This window comes from Phyllobates terribilis, unplaced genomic scaffold, assembly GCF_046119375.1.
Source record: "Phyllobates terribilis strain yellow unplaced genomic scaffold, ASM4611937v1 Scaffold_11__3_contigs__length_659146591, whole genome shotgun sequence".
NCBI classification, from domain to species: domain Eukaryota; kingdom Metazoa; phylum Chordata; class Amphibia; order Anura; family Dendrobatidae; genus Phyllobates; species Phyllobates terribilis.
The window spans coordinates 116,061,920-116,081,061 of record NW_027362771.1 but is presented as its reverse complement, the minus strand read 5'-3'; the positions used below and the strand labels follow the sequence as shown (position 1 = coordinate 116,081,061).

The following is a 19,142-nucleotide window of genomic DNA, read 5'->3' as shown; positions in this document are numbered from 1 at the left end:
CTGGCCATGTAAAGGTATTGCTGAACTTGTCTTTCAAATAGCTACATGCACATATAAATAGTTTGGGGTGTGAAATACTGCTGACAGATTCCCTTTAACAAACTATGTACCTAGATTTTGCATTTAGGTCTTATGGTCTTATCCATATTTCATTATTTGTGCTCTGTTACCTGTACACGTTCTTCCATCTCCTTCATAAAATGTTTTGCATTCACAAGCATTCTCTTTCTTGCACACAGCATTGCTAGAACATGGAGGAGTGCAAACTGGTGGTTGGACTGTGATAATAAAAGATTGTATTAAATATAGGCTACAGTTCTAAAGTGTCAATAAGAACTCCATTTTAAAATGTTTTTTTCTTGCAATGCTGCTTCATACTAAGCACTCCAAAAAGGGAACTTGCAAGATCTACATACTGTATACAGCTCTGGCAAAAATTAAGAGACCACTGCAAAATTTTCAGTTTCTCTGATTTTTCTCTTTCTAGGTATATTTTTGAGTAAAATATACATTGTTGTTTTAGTCTATAAACTACTGACAACATGTCTCCGAAATTCAAAGCTAAAAATGTTGTATTTATTTGCAGCAAATGATAAAGCGTCAAAATACTAAAAAAGAAACAGTGCTTTCAGACCTCAAATTACTCATGTTTTAACTCAGGAAGAGTTCAGAAATCAGTATTTGGTGGAATAACCATGATTTTTAATCCCAGCTTTCATGCGTCTTGGCATGCTTTCCACCAGTCTTTCCATGCTTTCCAATAGAAAACTGTTCATTGGTCTCTTAATTTTTGCCAGTGCTGTATGTGAGCATATTATTATTCAGTTATTTCAAGCAGATTTTTAATAGGAACATAAGTTAATTTGAAATAATGTTGGTGCTTTGTGTGACTTAACGTTCCAGTTTTTATACTAGGTATAGCTTTAGTTTAATACATTTAAAAGCAACCCAGAACATTATTTCTCTTCTGAAATCACATCTAATAATTACATTAAAATAATTAAATACTTGAGCATATAAACTATTCATTTTTGCATAAGCTCAACTGCAGTTCTAAAAGGTTATCGAATTACTGTTTAAATATAGAGGCTCTTATCTGGCAAGTTTATGTGTGAGAATGTTCCAATGTATAAAGGTAGCCATAGATGTGTTAATCTTACCAGGAATAAAATGGTAAGTTTTGCAGATACAGTATGTAGTGTAAACATTTAGTATCTGAGCCCACATTTGATCTTTGCCACATCTTGTTTGTTTGTTGGCCCCCTTTTAATCTCCAAGTGTCACACAAGATGCACTTTTGATGCATTTGTGATCCCATTCTTGTCTAGTCATATATGTAAAGATAATAAAACTAGTACAAAAATGTAAAAAAAATAAAGGGAACCTAATTTTGTTTCACAGCGTTTTCCAGTCCATCCATTATCGCAGGTACACTGTCCAGTTCCACTGATACCTTCTTCACATTGACCATTACCTGTGCAGTCACAGGCTGAAAGACAAACATAAAATTGCTGTAACCAGTTTAATGAAAATAATATATTTCTTGTATGCGGTTGTTTTTCAATATCAATTAGTATTTACAAACTGCAGTGCAATGGAATAAAATAATAGAAATATATAGCAAAGATCCAAAATCCCACAGCCATAGTTAGAAGAAGGTCTCGTAAGCCCCCAGCTCGGGCTTAATGCTAGTAAACAACGATGGCTAGGATTTAAGGGCGTTGGCCACTTATTGTATCACATGTATTGTGATTTGTACTTAACATTTACTAATATGCATTACAGGTTTTCCTCCCGGACTTGTTAGTGTAGTCTTCCTCATAGACTGGACAGCTCTCCTATTCTCAAAATGGCTTGTGTTGGAGGAACAAGTGACCAGAACCATCCAGTAGCCTCTTCTAATTCATATACAGCTTTCTCATGTGTATCATTATTCAATTGGAGGAGACTCTTGGACTGGTCTGGTCACATGCTTCTCTATAAGCGGCCATTTTGAGAAGAGGAGAGCTGTGCAGTCTGTCAAAAAGACTACACTAATAAGAATAGGAGAATTTGTAATGCTCATATATCAGTAAGTGCTACAAAATCATGTCCCCAACACATTTGTTACAATAAATATAAAGAGGACAACGTCTTTAACAATCTTTTGTTGCCAGGTACTTGGGCCCTCCAAGATCTTCTACTAAAGAGTTATAGGCCCAGAACAGCAAGTTCTAAAATGCCCTATAAAGTCTCCCACAAGACCACCTTTTGTAGAGTATCAGAGATATATGATGATGTACAATACAAAGTTATATTGTGGTACCGTGTTAGCCAGAAAAATCGATGTAAATACTTGTATGCCAAAAATGACAAAAGTATTCTTGGCTAACCAGAAAATATATATATATGCAAGCTTTCAGAGCACAGAGGCTCCTTCTTCAGGCAAGATTACAAATGAATCCATCCACGGGTAATAGATGAACAAATTCACAGAGCTACAAGGATACCAAGAAGTAGCCTCCTGGATTACAGACAAAGGGAGGACAACAACAGGGTACCTCTTGTGGTCACATACAACCCCCACATGAACATCCTAAGGAAAATTGGTGCTGATCTCCAACCCATATTCCACAGAGACCACAAACTGAAAGAAATATTCCCAGAACTACCTCTTCTCTCCTACAAACAGCCCCCTAACTTAAGGAATCTCCTTGTCAGAAGTGTCCTCTCATCACCATCAGTGACGGGCACATTCCCATGTAAAAACAAAAAATGCAAAACTTGTACCCACATATTACCATCAAATACAGTCTGCATACCTAACACAAATCAGGACTACAAAATCATGGATGTCTTTTCATGTACATCCTCCAATGTGGTGTACATGATACAATGTACAAGGTGCCCGGAAGGAGTTTATATTGGAGAAACTATGCAAAAACTGCAAACGAGAATGAATTTACACAGACACACAATTAAGAATGAACTGGACACGCCTGTGGGAAAACATTTCTCTGGCCGGGGACACTGTATGAAAGATCTAAAAGTTTTAATACTAAAAGGTCACTTCAAGGGCAACAGAGAAAGAAAAATTTGGGAATTCAAATTGATACGGATGTTCAATTCACTGACAACAGGGCTAAATATAACACCTGGCTTTATGACTCACTACATGGACACAATTCACACCTCCAGATAATTAAACATTCCCAAGGCCTCTCATTTTGCAACAAAACAAAACTAATTTGCTCTCCCTAACTTATCTGTAGGAGGCATCACAACTTACACCTCATGAACAAATGTCTTGTTGTAACATCTCTCAAATGCTGTGCCTTTTGTCTTATGAATTCATTTGTAATCTTGCCTGAAGAAGGAGCCTCTGTGCTCTGAAAGCTTGCATATATATATATATTTTCTGGTTAGCCAATAAAGGTATCACCCCAAGAATACTTTTGTCATTTTTGGCATACAAGTATTTACAGAGATATATGATGAATTCTACTTTTCACTGTGGTCCCCTGGGGAACGGAGATGGGAAAAATGTGTTAAAACCTGAAGAAGAGAATACATATAAAGGGGTGCAGGTGAGAGACAGGTATTTGGATTATTGTACATACACTGAACTTTTACTATATTAGAATACTAAAAGCAAAGACCTTCAACAGTGGTCTACTTACCAGATCTCATGGGTAGGTAGGATAGCCTCAGTGAAAATGATCCTGATAACAAGTATACTATATCTCTTTCAAACCCTCCCAATCCCTGTTCCCAGAAAGAAAATTTCCTCTTTACAATCTCAAATTCTTCAATTTGTCTGGCAAGGCACCATGAAGAGAATACCTCAGTCCATTTTACTTGCCCCCAAAACAGGGACTAACATATCATTGGTGCAACTTGTGCAGCTGCACGGGGGCCCAAGAGGTAAAGGAGCCTATTTCCACCTCATAAAACATGTGGAATTGTTCATTATGATGAGCTATTGGACAGCAAAGGGCCCTTATACTGTCCTTGAACAGGGGCCCTTTTCTGTCTGTGGAGAAATGGAAGTACCACAATTAACAAAATACTATCAAGCAGCGCAATTAGCACAACTGAGTTCGATTTATTTGCTGCCACTCTGGGCTGACATGGAATCCACAGCAGCTCCTAATCACAACCTTCGTGGACTCCTCTAGTTAAATCCTTCTTCCAGACCTCCAATATTATTGCCCCCATTGTTCTACCCTTTCGCTCTATGGGATAGTCTGGCAAAAATGTATTGCCTTAGATCTCCCCACACTCTTATTGCCTCAATAGTCAATAATCAAGATCTTCCCCCAGGTAAGATTCCAGGCAAATTCAGGTGGTGAACAAATAAAGGCCTTCTCCATATGGAGAATGTTGTAGACAGACTCGGTATTAAGACTCAAGATTATTTTATATCTATTTATAATATGTCTTTTACTGAATGTTACCGGTATCAGCAAATATTTAATTTCCTTAACTCTCCCAAACAGATCCATGGAGATCTCAACGAGAAAATTATATTTTAACATATTTCTTTCAGTATACCGGCGGATCTGGTATAAACTCCACCTTGTACAATTAGTTTGTTTCACGCTCCCATAAAGTCAGATATCTTTCATCCAATACCTGACATTCTAAAGCATATTCAGACATCATAACATTCATGTTCCTTGCAGCTAGGATAACTACTGCAGGTGCCTGGAAGACTTCCTCAATTAGCCTTGATCGAGCGAAATTGAAACTTTCATTGATCATGATTAATAAGAAACTTTCCAGTATCCTCTTATATGGAATCGCTGTGTTTGAAAAGATTTGGTCCCCTTAGATCCAATACTCTGGGGACGTGCAAATTCTCCCTGTGCCATAAATTCAAACTCGGTTATCATTAGTCTATTTTTTATAAAATCAGGTCTAGACATTTTATTCCTCCTGTTTCTGGTTACATTGTGACTTTTCTTCTCCTAATTTTACACTTTCTCTGGCTCTGGTTTTAGGCTCAATTCTGGGAGCTTTTAGGGCATAGTTCAGCGAGCTAAATTACTTTTGACCAACATGTTGGATTCTTCCTATTAAACCGATAGGATCATCCACGTATATATTTCTATATAGGATTGTTATATTATCTTGATACCAGAGTATCTCATTTATTTTTTCTTTTCTTTCCTCTTTCATGTTCTTCTGTTATAAGTTTATTAATTAATGCTAACCATTGGACTGTATACATTACAGTGGTGGCCAAAAGTATTGGCACACCTGCAATTCTGTCAGATAATACTCAGTTTCTTCCTGAAAATGATTGCAATCAAATTCTTTGGTATTATTATCTTCATTTAATTTGTCTTCAATAAAAAAACACAAAAAGAATTGTCCTAAAGCCAAATTGGATATAATTCCACAATAAACCTAAAAAAGGGGGTGGACAAAAGTATTGGCACTGTTTGAAAAATAATGTGATGCTTCTCTAATTCGTGTAATTAACAGCACCTGTAACTTACCTGTGGCACCTAACAGGTGTTGGCAATAACTAAATCACACTTGCAGCCAGTTAACATTGATTAAAGTTGACTCAACCTCTGTCCTGTGTCCTTGTGTTTACCACATTGAGCATGGAGAAAAGAAAGAAGACCAAAGAACTGTCTGAGGACTTGAGAAACCAAATTGTGAGGAAGCATGAGCAATCTCAAGGCTACAAGTCCATCTCCAAAGACCTGAATGTTCCTGTGTCTTCCGTGCGCAGTGTCATCAAGAAGTTTAAAGCCCATGGCACTCCCTAGATGTGGACGGAAAAGAAAAATTGACGATAGATTTCAACGCAAGATTGTGCGGATGGTGGATAAAGAACCTCGACTAACATCCAAACAAGTTCAAGCTGCCCTGCAGTCTGAGGGTACAACAGTGTCAACCCGTACTATCCGTCGGCGTCTGAATGAAAAGGGACTGTATGGTAGGATACCCAGGAAGACCCCACTTCTTACCCCGAGACATAAAAAAGCCAGGCTGGAGTTTGCCAAAACTTACCTGAGAAAGCCTAAAACGTTTTGGAAGAATGTTCTCTGGTCAGATGAGACAAAAGTAGAGCTTTTTGGATAAAAGCATCAACATAGAGTGTACAGGAAAAAAAAGAGGCATTCAAAGAAAAGAACACGGTCCCTACAGTCAAACATGGCGGAGGTTCCCTGATGTTTTGGGGTTGCTTTGCTGCCTCTGGCACTGGACTGCTTGACCGTGTGCATGGCATTATGAAGTCTGAAGACTACCAACAAATTTTGCAGCATAATGTAGGGCCCAGTGTGAGAAAGCTGGGTCTCCCTCAGAGGTCATGGGTCTTCCAGCAGGACAATGACCCAAAACACACTTCCAAAAGCACTATAAAATGGTTTGAGAGAATGCACTGGAGACTTCTAAGGTGGCCAGCAATCAGACCTGAATCCCATAGAACACCTGTGAAGAGATCTCAAAATGGCAGTTTGGAGAAGGCACCCTTCAAATATCAGGGACCTGGAGCAGTTTGCCAAAGAAGAATGGTCTACAATTCCAGCAGAGCATTGTAAGAAACTCATTGATTGTTACCGAAAGCGGTTGTTCGCAGTTATTTTGGCTAAAGGTTGTGCAACCAAGTATTAGGCTGAGGGTGCCAATACTTTTGTCTGGCCCATTTTTGGAGTTTTGTGTGAAATGATCAATGATTTGATTTTTGCTTCATTCTCTTTTGTGTTTTTTCCTTGCAAGCAAATTAAATGAAGAGAATAATACCAAAGAATTTGTGATTGCAATCATTTTCAGGAAGAAACTGAGTATTATCTGACAGAATTGCAGGGGTGCCAATACTTTTGGCCACCACTGTATGTCTAATTTTATGTCTAATTTGCAATCTCTTACTGAATTATACAGTTATATGATATTATTTTTAACTGTCTTAAAAACTTTTAAACTGATTAATAGAAGGGTTTTGGAAGCAGGGAGCTCTTATTTCCTGTAGACCAGGTTCACTGGTATCATTTATGCAACAAAAATAATGTAACAAATAAAGGGCGATCTACTAAGTGCTACATAATGTAACCTAGGCCATCCACTCCAAAATATTTCTAAATATACAGTGTCTTGTGCTGTTGGATTGGTGATGAATTTAATACAAAAAACAAGCAAACAAACAAAAGAACTGGAGTTCATAATCATATTTTGTTATTAATTTTTAAAAGAAATTTTGGAGGATTGTGCTATTGTCATGGTCAGACCAGGCTCAGATGCAGTAATGTACCAAAAATGTTCAGCAGAAGACAACCATGTTTGGTGCTATCGGTAGTGTGAGTATATTATGGGTAAATTCCCAAATAACTAATTAAACCTTAATGAAGATATGTCCTGTGTGAATAATGATAACAGTGATGTTTACATGAAATTAAGTGTTCATGTTAGGTACAGATGGAGACTGGATCTTAAGAATAATTGTTTGGCTGTGATTAAAGGCACTGAATACAGTTAATGTATGAGAGACCTACAGAACATTAGACGAAAAAACAAGGTTGTAACAGACATCTTATTGTACGTACATTTGCAGTCTGATCCATATCTTCCTGGCGTACAAGACTCACAAGCCGTCCCATTAAATCCTCCTGTGCACGTGCACTCTCCAGTGCCCGAATATCCATCGTTACACCTTCCATGATTATTACAAGGCGTTTCAGGACTCCCAGGACAAGCTGAAAATACACGGGAAGATTGTACACACTGGTATGAATATGTAAAGTACACCATCACTTGTTCAGGGTATATTTACTGCTAGGTTTTAGGCATTAGCTGCTGAAATTACAACATTGAGGGTATGTGCACACGATCAGGACAGGCAGCGCTTTGGATGCAGTATACTTTATGCTGCATCCAAAGCTCTGCACGCATGTGAATCCGCATGTGTTCATTGAACCATGCGGATTCACCACATTCAATACATTGTATTGATCTAATTTCTCATGTGGAGACTTGTGACTCCGCTAGAGAAATTGACATACTGCGGACTGGAAAGATACGCCGCATGTCTGTGTCCGCGGGTGATCAGCAGGTGCACAGAGACGTATAGTGGGCATGGGATTTCTACAAATCCCATCCACTATGCTGTAACGTATGGCCGCTGCGGGTTTGACTCTGCATAAGCACGCATAAGCTCCTGAATGTGTGCACATACCTGGGTAAATTTACATACATCCATTAAATTGGTAGCAAAGAAAAGAAATTGTGGTAGTCAGTGATCAAAGTTACAATACTGACCTTGACAATCACTCCCAAAGTAGCCTTTGCAGCACTGAGACATCCAAAGGACCATGCTGCACTCTTGGCGACAGCCCTCTGTAATTCTCCTTGGGGCAATTTCATACTGACACTTTGTCTTTTGGCCCTGTGTGAATAATTAAATAATTGACTTATTTTTTTAACAAGTGTGTAGGCATTTGAAAACTTTTACTTTTTATTCCTTAATTAATTTATTTATTCATAAATTGTCTTTTTATTAAATGTTCTGTTTCAAACAGTAAAATTGTTAATTCATTTGCAAAACAAAACAATAGTAAATAGAAATGTAGTATAACAAAGTTCAAGTGATCCAATAGAACAACCCAATTACTATTAAAATTGGTAGCAACTGCTGACCATCAACCTATAGTATACAGTCAAATTACAAATAATGGGGTGGTTATCCAATGTACAGAAGTAACCGGCTCCTCAGTCTCCCAGCTTCCTAGGGGCGGGTGCGCTCCTGATTGACAGTTCAAACCAGCTGCATGGTTGCACAACTGATCTGAACTGAGTGCACTCCAATGCATCAGAGTCAGCTTTGCCGCTGCAGCATCAGAGGACTGAATGTGTACTTAGGCTGACCAGATTCAGTTATCTGTCCAGCTTCAGAGTATTGCTTACAACCAGGGCCGGGATAAGGGATAGGCAGGATAGTCGCCAGCCTAGGGAAAATGCCTATTGCCTTCTTGATGGGGGGTGGGGGGTGGGGTAAGAGGGGGTGCTGCTTGAAAAAAAACACAAAACCTTACAGTGCTGTACCTGCGGCCGTCCGACACCTCCTCCCAGCCGCAGGCATTCAGCACAATGATGGACGGAGCTTATGTACACAGCTAAGCAGTGTCAGTGAGTCATTAACACCGCTCACAACCTGCGCCCCGTCTGTCTTTCCATCCCTGAATTCTATTGTATTCGCATCACTGGCACCAAAATACCTTTTTCTGAGTCTGCTTACAAGCTCTAGAGAAAGAGCTTGTAAGCACTGTGCTCCTTGCCTAGGAAACTGGCCACTGCTGATAGACTATAGCAGTGGTCGGAAACCTAGACAACAATCAGTAAACTATACAATTAAAAATACCTTCATTCTTAAGAATGGAGAGGATTTTAAATAAGAGGTAAACTGCAAAGTTGCTTGTTTTATAAGCATTTTTCAAATGCAACCATTTAAGAAGATTATTGTTGTTATTTATTTTAGAGCACCATTGATTCCATAGTGCGGGACATGTAAAAAGGGGTTACATACAAGATACAAATATAAATTAGGCTGTGTGCCCACTATGCGTTTTTAAGCATTTCCGCAGCTTCAATTCCTCTGCAGAAACGCTTAAAAAACGCTTGGTAGATGGTCTGCCATGTTCCCCAATGATAATCCACATGTGCCGTGCACATGCTGCGGAAATTTCCGCTGTGGGTTATCATTGCGGAAAAAAACGCAGCACTACCAATTATTTTGCGGAAGCGCTGCGTTTTCGCTGCCATTGACTTGCATTGGAACGCATGGAATCCCCATCACTGGATCTGTACATGCGGAATCCAAGCGTTTTAATGTGCGGATGTTACCCGGGTGTGGAGGAGAGGAGACTCTCCTCCGGACCCGGGTACCATAGAACCTGTAAAAAAATGAATAAAATAAAAAATAAATATTATATTTACCTTCTGATGGCCCGCGGTGTGCTTGTCTTCGCTTGCCGGCAGATCGCGGTGGACTGAAGGACCTGCGCTGACGTCATTTAGTCATGTGACGGCAGGTCCTTCAGTGTAGTGTACTGCGAGCTGCCGCAAGCCAGGACGGATCAGATAAAGACTCCGGGGGCCATCGGAAGGTAAGTATAGATTTATTTTTTTATTTTTTAACCTTCTTTACGGTCACACTATATAAATTCATGCCGGTTGCATGGATTTATATAGTGTGACCAAGTTGACAAGCACTTTCCAAGTGACAAGCTAAAATCGATTGGAAAGCGCTTGTCAACCCGCATGCGGAAATGCAAGTGAAGAACGCTTCACATCCGCTTGTCCCTGGCAGGAAAAACGCATGTACAATCCGCATGTGTTTTTTTCTGCCAGGGAGATGCAGAAACGCTCAGGAAAAAATCCAGAACATTTCTGCATCGTGGGCACATAGCCTTACAATGAACAGACAAACAATGATAGACTGATACAGAAAGGAGAGGGCCCACCCTGCTAACAAAGAAAGTCAAGTGACAACTTTTATTTAGTCTCTGATATTACACTTGTTCATAAGATGGACAGTCATTGCTAACACAATCACAAGTACATATCCAAACAAAACAACAGAAAAAACATTTATATTGCACTTTTCACACAATGGACTTAAAGCACAGATACACTACTGCTGCCATCTTGTAACATGCTGATACAATAGTGAAAATTCCATCACACTGCTTTTATTACATATGGAGAAACCCCAAACTTAGCAAAATACTTAAGTTCAAAATTGATGGCATTTTTACCTTAGGCTTGCTTCCTGCAGGACATTTTGGAACATTAAAGCACAGGCCACATTCCCCCTGTTGGAAATGAATAATAAAGCTGTCATTATGCATCAATGCACCCACAGCCCAGTTATCCTTACTAAAACTGTCACATATTTGTAATTATTAGTAATATTCCTGGGGAACAAATTGCAGCACAACACAATAAAACCAAAAACTATGCTGCTTATCATTGCTACAATATAAACCTGCAAATCGTCTCTTCAGAGAGGAAGATGACTTGAACTCTATAGCGCCACCTATTGGAAGTAGCAATCCTACAAGTCAATATCGACCCTTTAACGAGTCTTGCAATATGACTTAGAATAAAAGCCAAATCAGAATCCCAATTTGCAGACATAGTCCTCGTCAGTGCAAAGTATGAGATCTGATTTGGCTAGGTGAGAGGCTAAGACTGGGATCTAAAGGGTAAGGTTTCTCCTTGTGGAGAGTGACAAGGTAGGTCTAGCATTCCAGTATGAAGAGACTTAAACACCTTGCATGCTCTTCTGAGAACATAAATACGCAAATTGTCTCTTCAGGGAGGAAGAAGACTTGAACTTTAGTGCCACCTATTGGAAGTAGCAAGGGTTAGACTGGCACAGCGGGACACCGGTGCATTTCCCGGTGGGTCCTGGGCCTTGGTTTCAACTGAATGTGCATCCTCAGACGCACATTCAGTTGATATGTATTGCCCCGCTGCAATAGTTAATGAGACCACCATCCTAGCAGAGACTCACGGCTGACATGTGCGCGCCCGTCGCAGGTGGCGCATGACAGTGACATCATACGCCGGCGACGTCACTGTCATGCGCCACATGACAAGCGGTGCACTCACTTCAGCCGCTGGCCTCTGCTAGGTTGGCGGCCATTTTAACACAAGCTCAATGGATCTGTAAGAAGAGGGATTGCAAGCAGGTAAGAGGAATCTTTTTTTTTTTTTTTTTACTGTGGATGTGGCATGATGCTAGAGCCAGGCCAAGAGACAGGGGGGGCAGCCAGGCCCAAGACAGGGGGGCCATCCAGGCCAATCAACAGGGGGGCCAGCCAGGCCAAGGGACAGGGGGACCAAGAGATGGGGGGGCCGAGGGACAGTGGGGACCAGCCAGGCCAAAGGACAAGGGGGCCAGTCAGGCCAAGAGACAGAGGGGGCCAACCAGGCCAAGGGACAGAGGGGGCCAGGAAGGGGCTCATTATTAAATAAAGGGAGCTAGGATAAGGGACTTAATTACTGTATGGGGGCCAGAATGAGGAACATACATTATTAGTTTATGGTGGCAAGTGGGGGACATTATTACTGCTGTAATATAATTTACTTTTTAGGAGGCTATTTTCCATGGGGGGAACAAAAAGGAGGTCCTGTTACTATGCAGGGCGGCAATATGTCACTTTTGTTTTCTCATCTGGCATAGTGTAAAAGTTGGGGGAAAAAGTGGGGAATGTGCTCTAGAAGAGATCAGCCATAAATGACTTATTTTCTGCAGAGACAAGCCCCGGCAGGAAGAGTTGATGGCGGTCTGTGCCAGATGAAGAAAAGAAAATATGAAGGACTTCACCTAGAACAGTCACTGGTGAGTCACTGTATCACATGTACATGCACACTATACACTATATACAAAGCTCCTGTGTTCAAAGTTACCAGTGATCCCTGTATTACCTATACACTATATACAGAGCTCCTGTGTATAATGTCACCAGTGATCACTGTATTACCTGTACACTGACATTATACACTATATACAGAGTTCCTGTGTATAATGTCACTGATGGTAATAACAGTGTTGTTAGTATTGTGATTTTTATTCATGATCAGTATTTTAGTATTCAGTCACTATGTGGTGGTAATATGTGTGGCGATATTTCTCCCTTATATGTAGTATTATTCGGTCACTATGTGGTGGTAATATGTGGTCTGGTCAGGTTGTGGTGGTATTTCTCCCTTGTATTTAGTATCATACGGACACTATGTTGGGGTAATATGTGGTTTGGTCATGGTGTGGCGGTATTTGCCCCTTGTATGTGGTATTATTCGATCACTATGTGGTGGAATATTAGTCCAGTCATGGTGTGGCGGTATTTCTCCCTTGTATGTAGTATTATTCGGTCACTATGTGGTGGTAACATGTGGCGATATTTCTCCCTTATATGTAGTAATATTCGGTCAGTATGTGGTGGTAATATGTGGTCTGGTCACGGTGTGGTGGCATTTCTCCCTTGTATGTAGTAATATTCGGTCACTATGTGGTGGTAATATGCGTGGTGATATTTCTCCTTTGTATGTAGTAGTATTCGGTCACTATATGGTGGTAATATGTGGTCTGGTCACGGTGTGGTGGCATTTCTCCCTTGTATTTAGTATTATACGGACACTATGTGGTGACAGTGTGGCGGTATTTGTCCCTTGTATGTGGTATTATTTAGTCACTGCATGCTAATATGTGGTCTAGTAATGGTGTGACAGCATTTATCCCTCGTATGTGGTACTATTATACCTTGCTTTAACCAAAGAAGCCCTTTAATGCAAACTATCATAATTGTACATCCCAGCTATGGTGGGCGCATAGTACATGTACAGGAGCCGCCTGTGTTTTACAGTCGATGCTTCACTATAACGGGGATAACTGCTAACAGATATTTGCATATAGCTGTAGGGTGGGCCCCTAGAGTCAATTCCTCCAGTGGGCCCCAGACACCGTAGTCTGACCCTGGAAGTAGCAATCCTACAAATCTATATCGACCCTTTAACGAGCCTTGCAATATGACTTAGAATAAAAGCCAAACAAGCATCCCAATTTGCAGACAATATAAACCGAAACTTACCGTCATGTCAAAGGTAACCAAACTGTCACATCGACCCCCCAATGTAGATGGTACAAGCAGGCAGTCAATGCCGTACGCTACTCCTCCATTAAAAGTAAGCTGTCGCTGGATAATCCTGCACTGTCTGTTGTCCAGAAGAATGTCTCCCTAGACAAAGAAGGTTATTACAATATAAATTTCTTATAGGTGATAACAGAATGTCCTGTTCTCAAAAAACATTTGGAAACCATTTCAGGAATGGGCCATTTACCCAATTCATGTAACATTTTGTTTTTTTGTCGTCCCCCCCCGGAAACTTGGTTTAACCCCTTCATGACTGGGTTATTTTCCGTTTTTAATTTTTTCCTTCACTTTTTCTAAAAGAAATCTTTTTTATTTTCATCTATAATATAACCGGGGATGCGGGTCTCTGTCCGAAGCCTCGATAGACTGCACATGCGTGAAGCACAGTCTGGCTCCAGACAGAAGACCGCATCCAGCCGTTACAGGTAAGTGGAGGTGTATGGAGCCGGAGATCGCGCGGTATGCGTAGGCACTGAACGCACACTGCGATCTCCGGCGCCATACTTACATACTTACCTGACCGGGAAGAGCGTTGCCGCGGCGACTCTCTTCAGCGGAGACTGGGGGCGGAGTGAGACGTCGGATCGGCGAGTGCGCATAGCGCTATCCGGCGCCATTTTACTGAAGACGCATTTACAGTGTGTCTTCAGCAAAATGGCGCCAGACAGCCCGGTGCTCTGGCGCCGCACTCCTCCCCCGGCCTCCGGCAGAACAGGACGCTGCAGCGCTGGAGTACAGAGAAGAAATGTGTGTATAACTGTTTATTTTTTTGGGGATGTGTGTATAGTGGGGGGGTGAGGGGTGCCACGCATACCGGGATTATGGGAGCCATGCATACCAGAATAGGGATGAGGGGAGCCATGCATACCAGAATAGGGATGAGGGGTGCCACGCATACCGGGATTGGGGATGAGGGGTGACACGCATACCAGGATTGGGGATGAGGGGTGCAATGCATACCAGAATAGGGATGAGGGGTGCCACGCATACCAGGATTGGGGGTGAGGGGTGCCACGCATACCAGGATTGGGGGTGAGGGGTGCCACGCATACCAGGATTGGGGGTGAGTGGTGCCACGCATACCAGGATTGGGGGTGAGGGGTGCCACGCATACCAGGATTGGGGATGAGGGGTGACACGCATACCAGGATTGGGGATGAGGGGTGCCACGCATACCAGGATTGGGGATGAGGGGTGCCACGCATACCGGGATTGGGGATGAGGGGTGACACGCATACCAGGATTGAGGATGAGGGGTGCCACGCATACCAGGATTGGGGATGAGGGGTGCCACGCATACCGGGATTGGGGATGAGGGGTGACACGCATACCGGGATTGGGGATGAGGGGTGACACACATACCAGGATTGGGGATGAGGGGAGCCATGCATACCAGGATTGGGGATGAGGGGTGCGATGCATACCAGAATAGGGATGAGGGGTGCCACGCATACCAGAATAGGGATGAGGGGTGCCACGCATACCAGGATTGGGGATGAGGGGTGCCACGCATACCAGGATTGGGGATGAGGGGTGCCACGCATACCAGGATTGGGGATGAGGGGTGCCACGCATACCAGGATTGGGGATGAGGGGTGCCACGCATACCAGGATTGGGGATGAGGGGTGCCACGCATACCAGGATTGGGGATGAGGGGTGCCACGCATACCAGGATTGGGGATGAGGGGTGCCATGCATACCAAAATAGGGATGAGGGGTGACACGCATACCGGGATTGGGGATGAGGGGTGACACGCATACCAGGATTGGGGATGAGGGGTGCCACGCATACCAAAATAGGGATGAGGGGTGACACGCATACCGGGATTGGGGATGAGGGGTGACACGCATACCGGGATTGGGGATGAGGGTTGACACGCATACCAGAATGGGGATGAGGGGAGCCACGCATACCGGGATTGGGGATGAGGGGAGCCACGCATACCGGGATTGGGGATGAGGGGTGACACGCATACCGGGATTGGGGATGAGAGGTGCCACGCATACCGGGATTGGGGATTAGGGGTGCCACGCATACCGGGATTGGGGATGAGGGGTGCCACGCATACCGGGATTGGGGATGAGGGGTGCCACGCATACCAGGATTGGGGATGAGGGGTGACACGCATACCGGGATTGGGGATGAGGGGAGCCATCCATACGGGGATTGGGGATGAGGGGTGACACGCATACCGGGATTGGGGATGAGGGGAGCCATGCATACGGGGATTGGGGATGAGGGGAGCCACGCATACCGGGATTGGGGATGAGGGGAGCCACGCATACCAGGATTGGGGATGAGGGGAGCCACGCATACCGGGATAGGATGGTGGGGGCAGCACAAATACCAGGAGGGGGGCAGCACATACCAACATGGGAGACCATATACCAATAAAAATGCTCGCCACCCAGGAGTAGAACGGGTGGTTCAATAGCTAGTTTCTATATAACCATATGAGAGCTTCTTTTTTTGCGGGACAAGTTGTACTTTTGAATGACACGATTCATTTTATCATGTGATGCACTGGAAGTCGGGAAATAATTCCGAATGCGTTGAAATTGCAAAAAATAAAAAAAAGTGCTATTCCACATTTTTTTTTTTTTTATGTGCCATGTTCACTATACGTTAAACCTGACCCGGCAGTATGATTCTACGATTACGCAGATACCAAACATGTATAGTTTTTTTTATTTAAATGGTGAAAAAAAATTTGACAATTTGTAAAAAGAAAAATTTTTTGCTTATGTCGCCATTTTCCGAGACCCATAGCGTTTTCATTTTTATGGATCTGGGGCTATGTGAGGACTTATTTTTTGCTTCCTGAGCGGACATTATTACTGATACCATTTTGGGGTAGATACAATGTTTTTTATGAAAGATAGTAATTCTGGAGTTTTAATTTTTTTTCTCATTACGCAGTTTACCGATCGGATTCATTTATTTTATATTTTAATAGGTCGGACTATTACGAACGCAGCGAAACGAAATATGTACCGTATTTTTCGGACCATAAGACGCACTTTTTTCCCCCCAAATTTTGGAGGAAAATGGAGGGTGCGTCTTATGGTCCGAACGCAACTTACCGGTGGTGGTGGAGCGGTATCGCCGGGTGGCGGCGGAAGAAGAGGTGAGGCGGGCCGGTATCTGGCTGGGGGCCGGGCCTGGCCGGGTACTGGGGCCAGTGTATTGCTGTGAGCGGAGTTTGCAGAGCAGAGTGAGCGGCTTCCGGTGGCCGCGGCCATGTTCCTGAAGCTGTGCTCTACAGGAAAATGGCCGCCGGAGCCGGCGCATGCGCTCTGCCGAGTTGGCAGAAGCTGTGAGATGCTGGGGGGACAGTGTCGGCAATGAGGCAGAGTGGAGTGCATTGATTTTCTGGTGGCTATCTTCTTGAAACCATGGTCTACAGGGAAATGGCCGCCAGAGCCAGCGCATGCGCAGACTGGGGGTCTCGGCGGCCATTTCCCTGAGGCCCACGGCTTCAGGAAGATGGTGACTCTGCTTGCACGGTTGATATCTCGGCTGGGCTGAGATCCCAGCCTGCGCATGCGGACCGCGGTTTCAGGAAAATAGCCGCCGGAAAGCTCTGCCTGCCCGCCGATACTAGCAGCATCGCACCGATTCTGCCGCCACCGGGTTTCTGAGGGAGGGACCCTGCTTTCTGCGATCCCGCTTATCCACCACCGTAACTCCCCAGTAAGCTACATTCGGACCACAAGACGCACCCCCATTTTCCTCCCAAATTCACAATCTTTACAAAAACTTGGGACTTCTTTCTATAGAAACTCCACATGCAACCCTGTCCTATTATCAATGACATTATGATTAAGATCCAGACTGGGTTGAAATGTTATTCTATTGTGTCGCATATCTCCCAGATATTTACTTGCCTTCACGGATATAATAAACTTTCTGCAATTAGAAAAATATAGAGTGTGCGGTGAATTTCCTTATTCAAAAGAAAAAAAGTGACAAAAATCGAGCAAATTAAGTACTTGTCAGCGCTTGGCAGCAGAAGAGGGGGGAGGGGAAAGGGTTAGGGAGAGGGGGAGAGGGGAGGATAGAGGGTGAGTGGGACTGGGGTGCACTAGAAAAGAGGACAGGAACAGGTCAGGAACAGATCTCCTTTCTTCTAGAATTCTATCATCAGCAGCACTAACAGCAGAAGGCTGTTATGCCGGTACGCAGGAGAAGGGCTTTCTCGCGGCGTCCGGCCAGGCCCTTTCCTGCTGGTTAGTAATTGTCAGCATTTAGGTTCTGTTCTAGGGATTCTAAGTGTGGTTTCTGCGTTTCTGCTCATGTGTCGCTAAGCCACGCCCATTGTGGTCATGTGCTGCTAGGCCACGCCCCCTGCTGTCTGGTACAGCGTGGTTGGTTGTCCTGGGCGCCTGGGGCTGTCTCCAGTGTATTTCAGGGCTCCATGGGCTCCGCCCCGGTGCCTAGTCTATTTCTTTCTATCCTGGGGTGAGGTATCTGGCAGTAAATGCAGTGTGTGAGAGTCGTTGTCAAGGGTTCCTGCTGAAAGCTCCCTAGTCATCCTAGCCTCAATTAGGGCTAGGGGAATGCTGTGAGCAGCACGCTCTACCGTGTCGGTTCACCGGTTGGTATCCACGCCACGGAGGCGTCCTCGCTACTGATCCAGTATTCCAGGGTCCGCCATTGTATGTGTGGTCACACTGCCGCTTTTACACCGATGTGTTGGGTGCTGCAGAGATTTTCCCCCTCTTTAGGAACTTAGGTTCCAGGCCTTTTCTGGCCCGCAGCTATCTGCAGCTCTATACGCCGCCATCTAGTGCTCAGGCATTTCATGCTGCCAAATCCTTCCTGCTCTGCACAGCGGTGTCTTGCAGTGCAGAAGTTTATTAGTTTCGTTTCTGGAGTGTTGCTAACTCCCAGCATTGTACCTTGTTTAGTTACTACTTGTGTGTGCACTTAACACACTAGTTCTTTTCTTTCTCTGTGCTTAGCTGAACATTCCTCTGGGACTCAGCTGCTGCAGCTCCTCTGCAATCCAGTGGACCCCGACGTGTCCTTTAAGTTTTATTTCATTAAAGGACACGTCAGCGTAACAAAGGCCCAACAGTTTGGCAGAAGATCAACACCGTGACCGCTCTGCACAAGTCTACAAGCTGGAATAGGGCGGTGCAATGCGGTCACTGAGAAGTCAGACTGCATCATCGTCCGATCGCATCAATCAATGCTGGGGCCAGTGACGCTGCTGTTCCCTAGCACCAGCCAATGATCAGTACTGTTATAGCACATCAATGTTTCAGGCAATTCTATTTGCCGAAACATTGAAATCGCTGTGATTGGCTGTTCAGAATTGAACAGCCAATCACAGTGATCATTGTTGCGGGGATGTGGGGGGCAGCCAAAGCCCTCATGGCGATGAGTTCCGGTGCCCTGCTGTCAGAAACAACAGGCACCTTCGTGCGATCATCGTGCCTTTAGACACGGTGGACGAATGATCGCCATGACATACCTATACATCATC

The 19,142-nt window shown here is 43.7% G+C and overlaps 1 protein-coding gene across 1 annotated transcript in view; it reads right to left on the bottom strand.

Moving 5' to 3' along the window:
* STAB2 (stabilin 2) overlaps positions 1-19,142 on the bottom strand; it is a 332,513-nt gene that overhangs the window by 42,947 nt on the left and 270,424 nt on the right. The window contains exons 53-58 of the mRNA XM_073651531.1: positions 13,587-13,733; positions 10,746-10,802; positions 8,251-8,377; positions 7,539-7,688; positions 1,385-1,489; positions 171-278 (exon numbers count right to left, since the gene is read on the bottom strand). Coding sequence (XP_073507632.1) covers positions 171-278; positions 1,385-1,489; positions 7,539-7,688; positions 8,251-8,377; positions 10,746-10,802; positions 13,587-13,733 — 694 coding nt within the window. The remainder of the gene's footprint in view (positions 1-170; positions 279-1,384; positions 1,490-7,538; positions 7,689-8,250; positions 8,378-10,745; positions 10,803-13,586; positions 13,734-19,142) is intronic.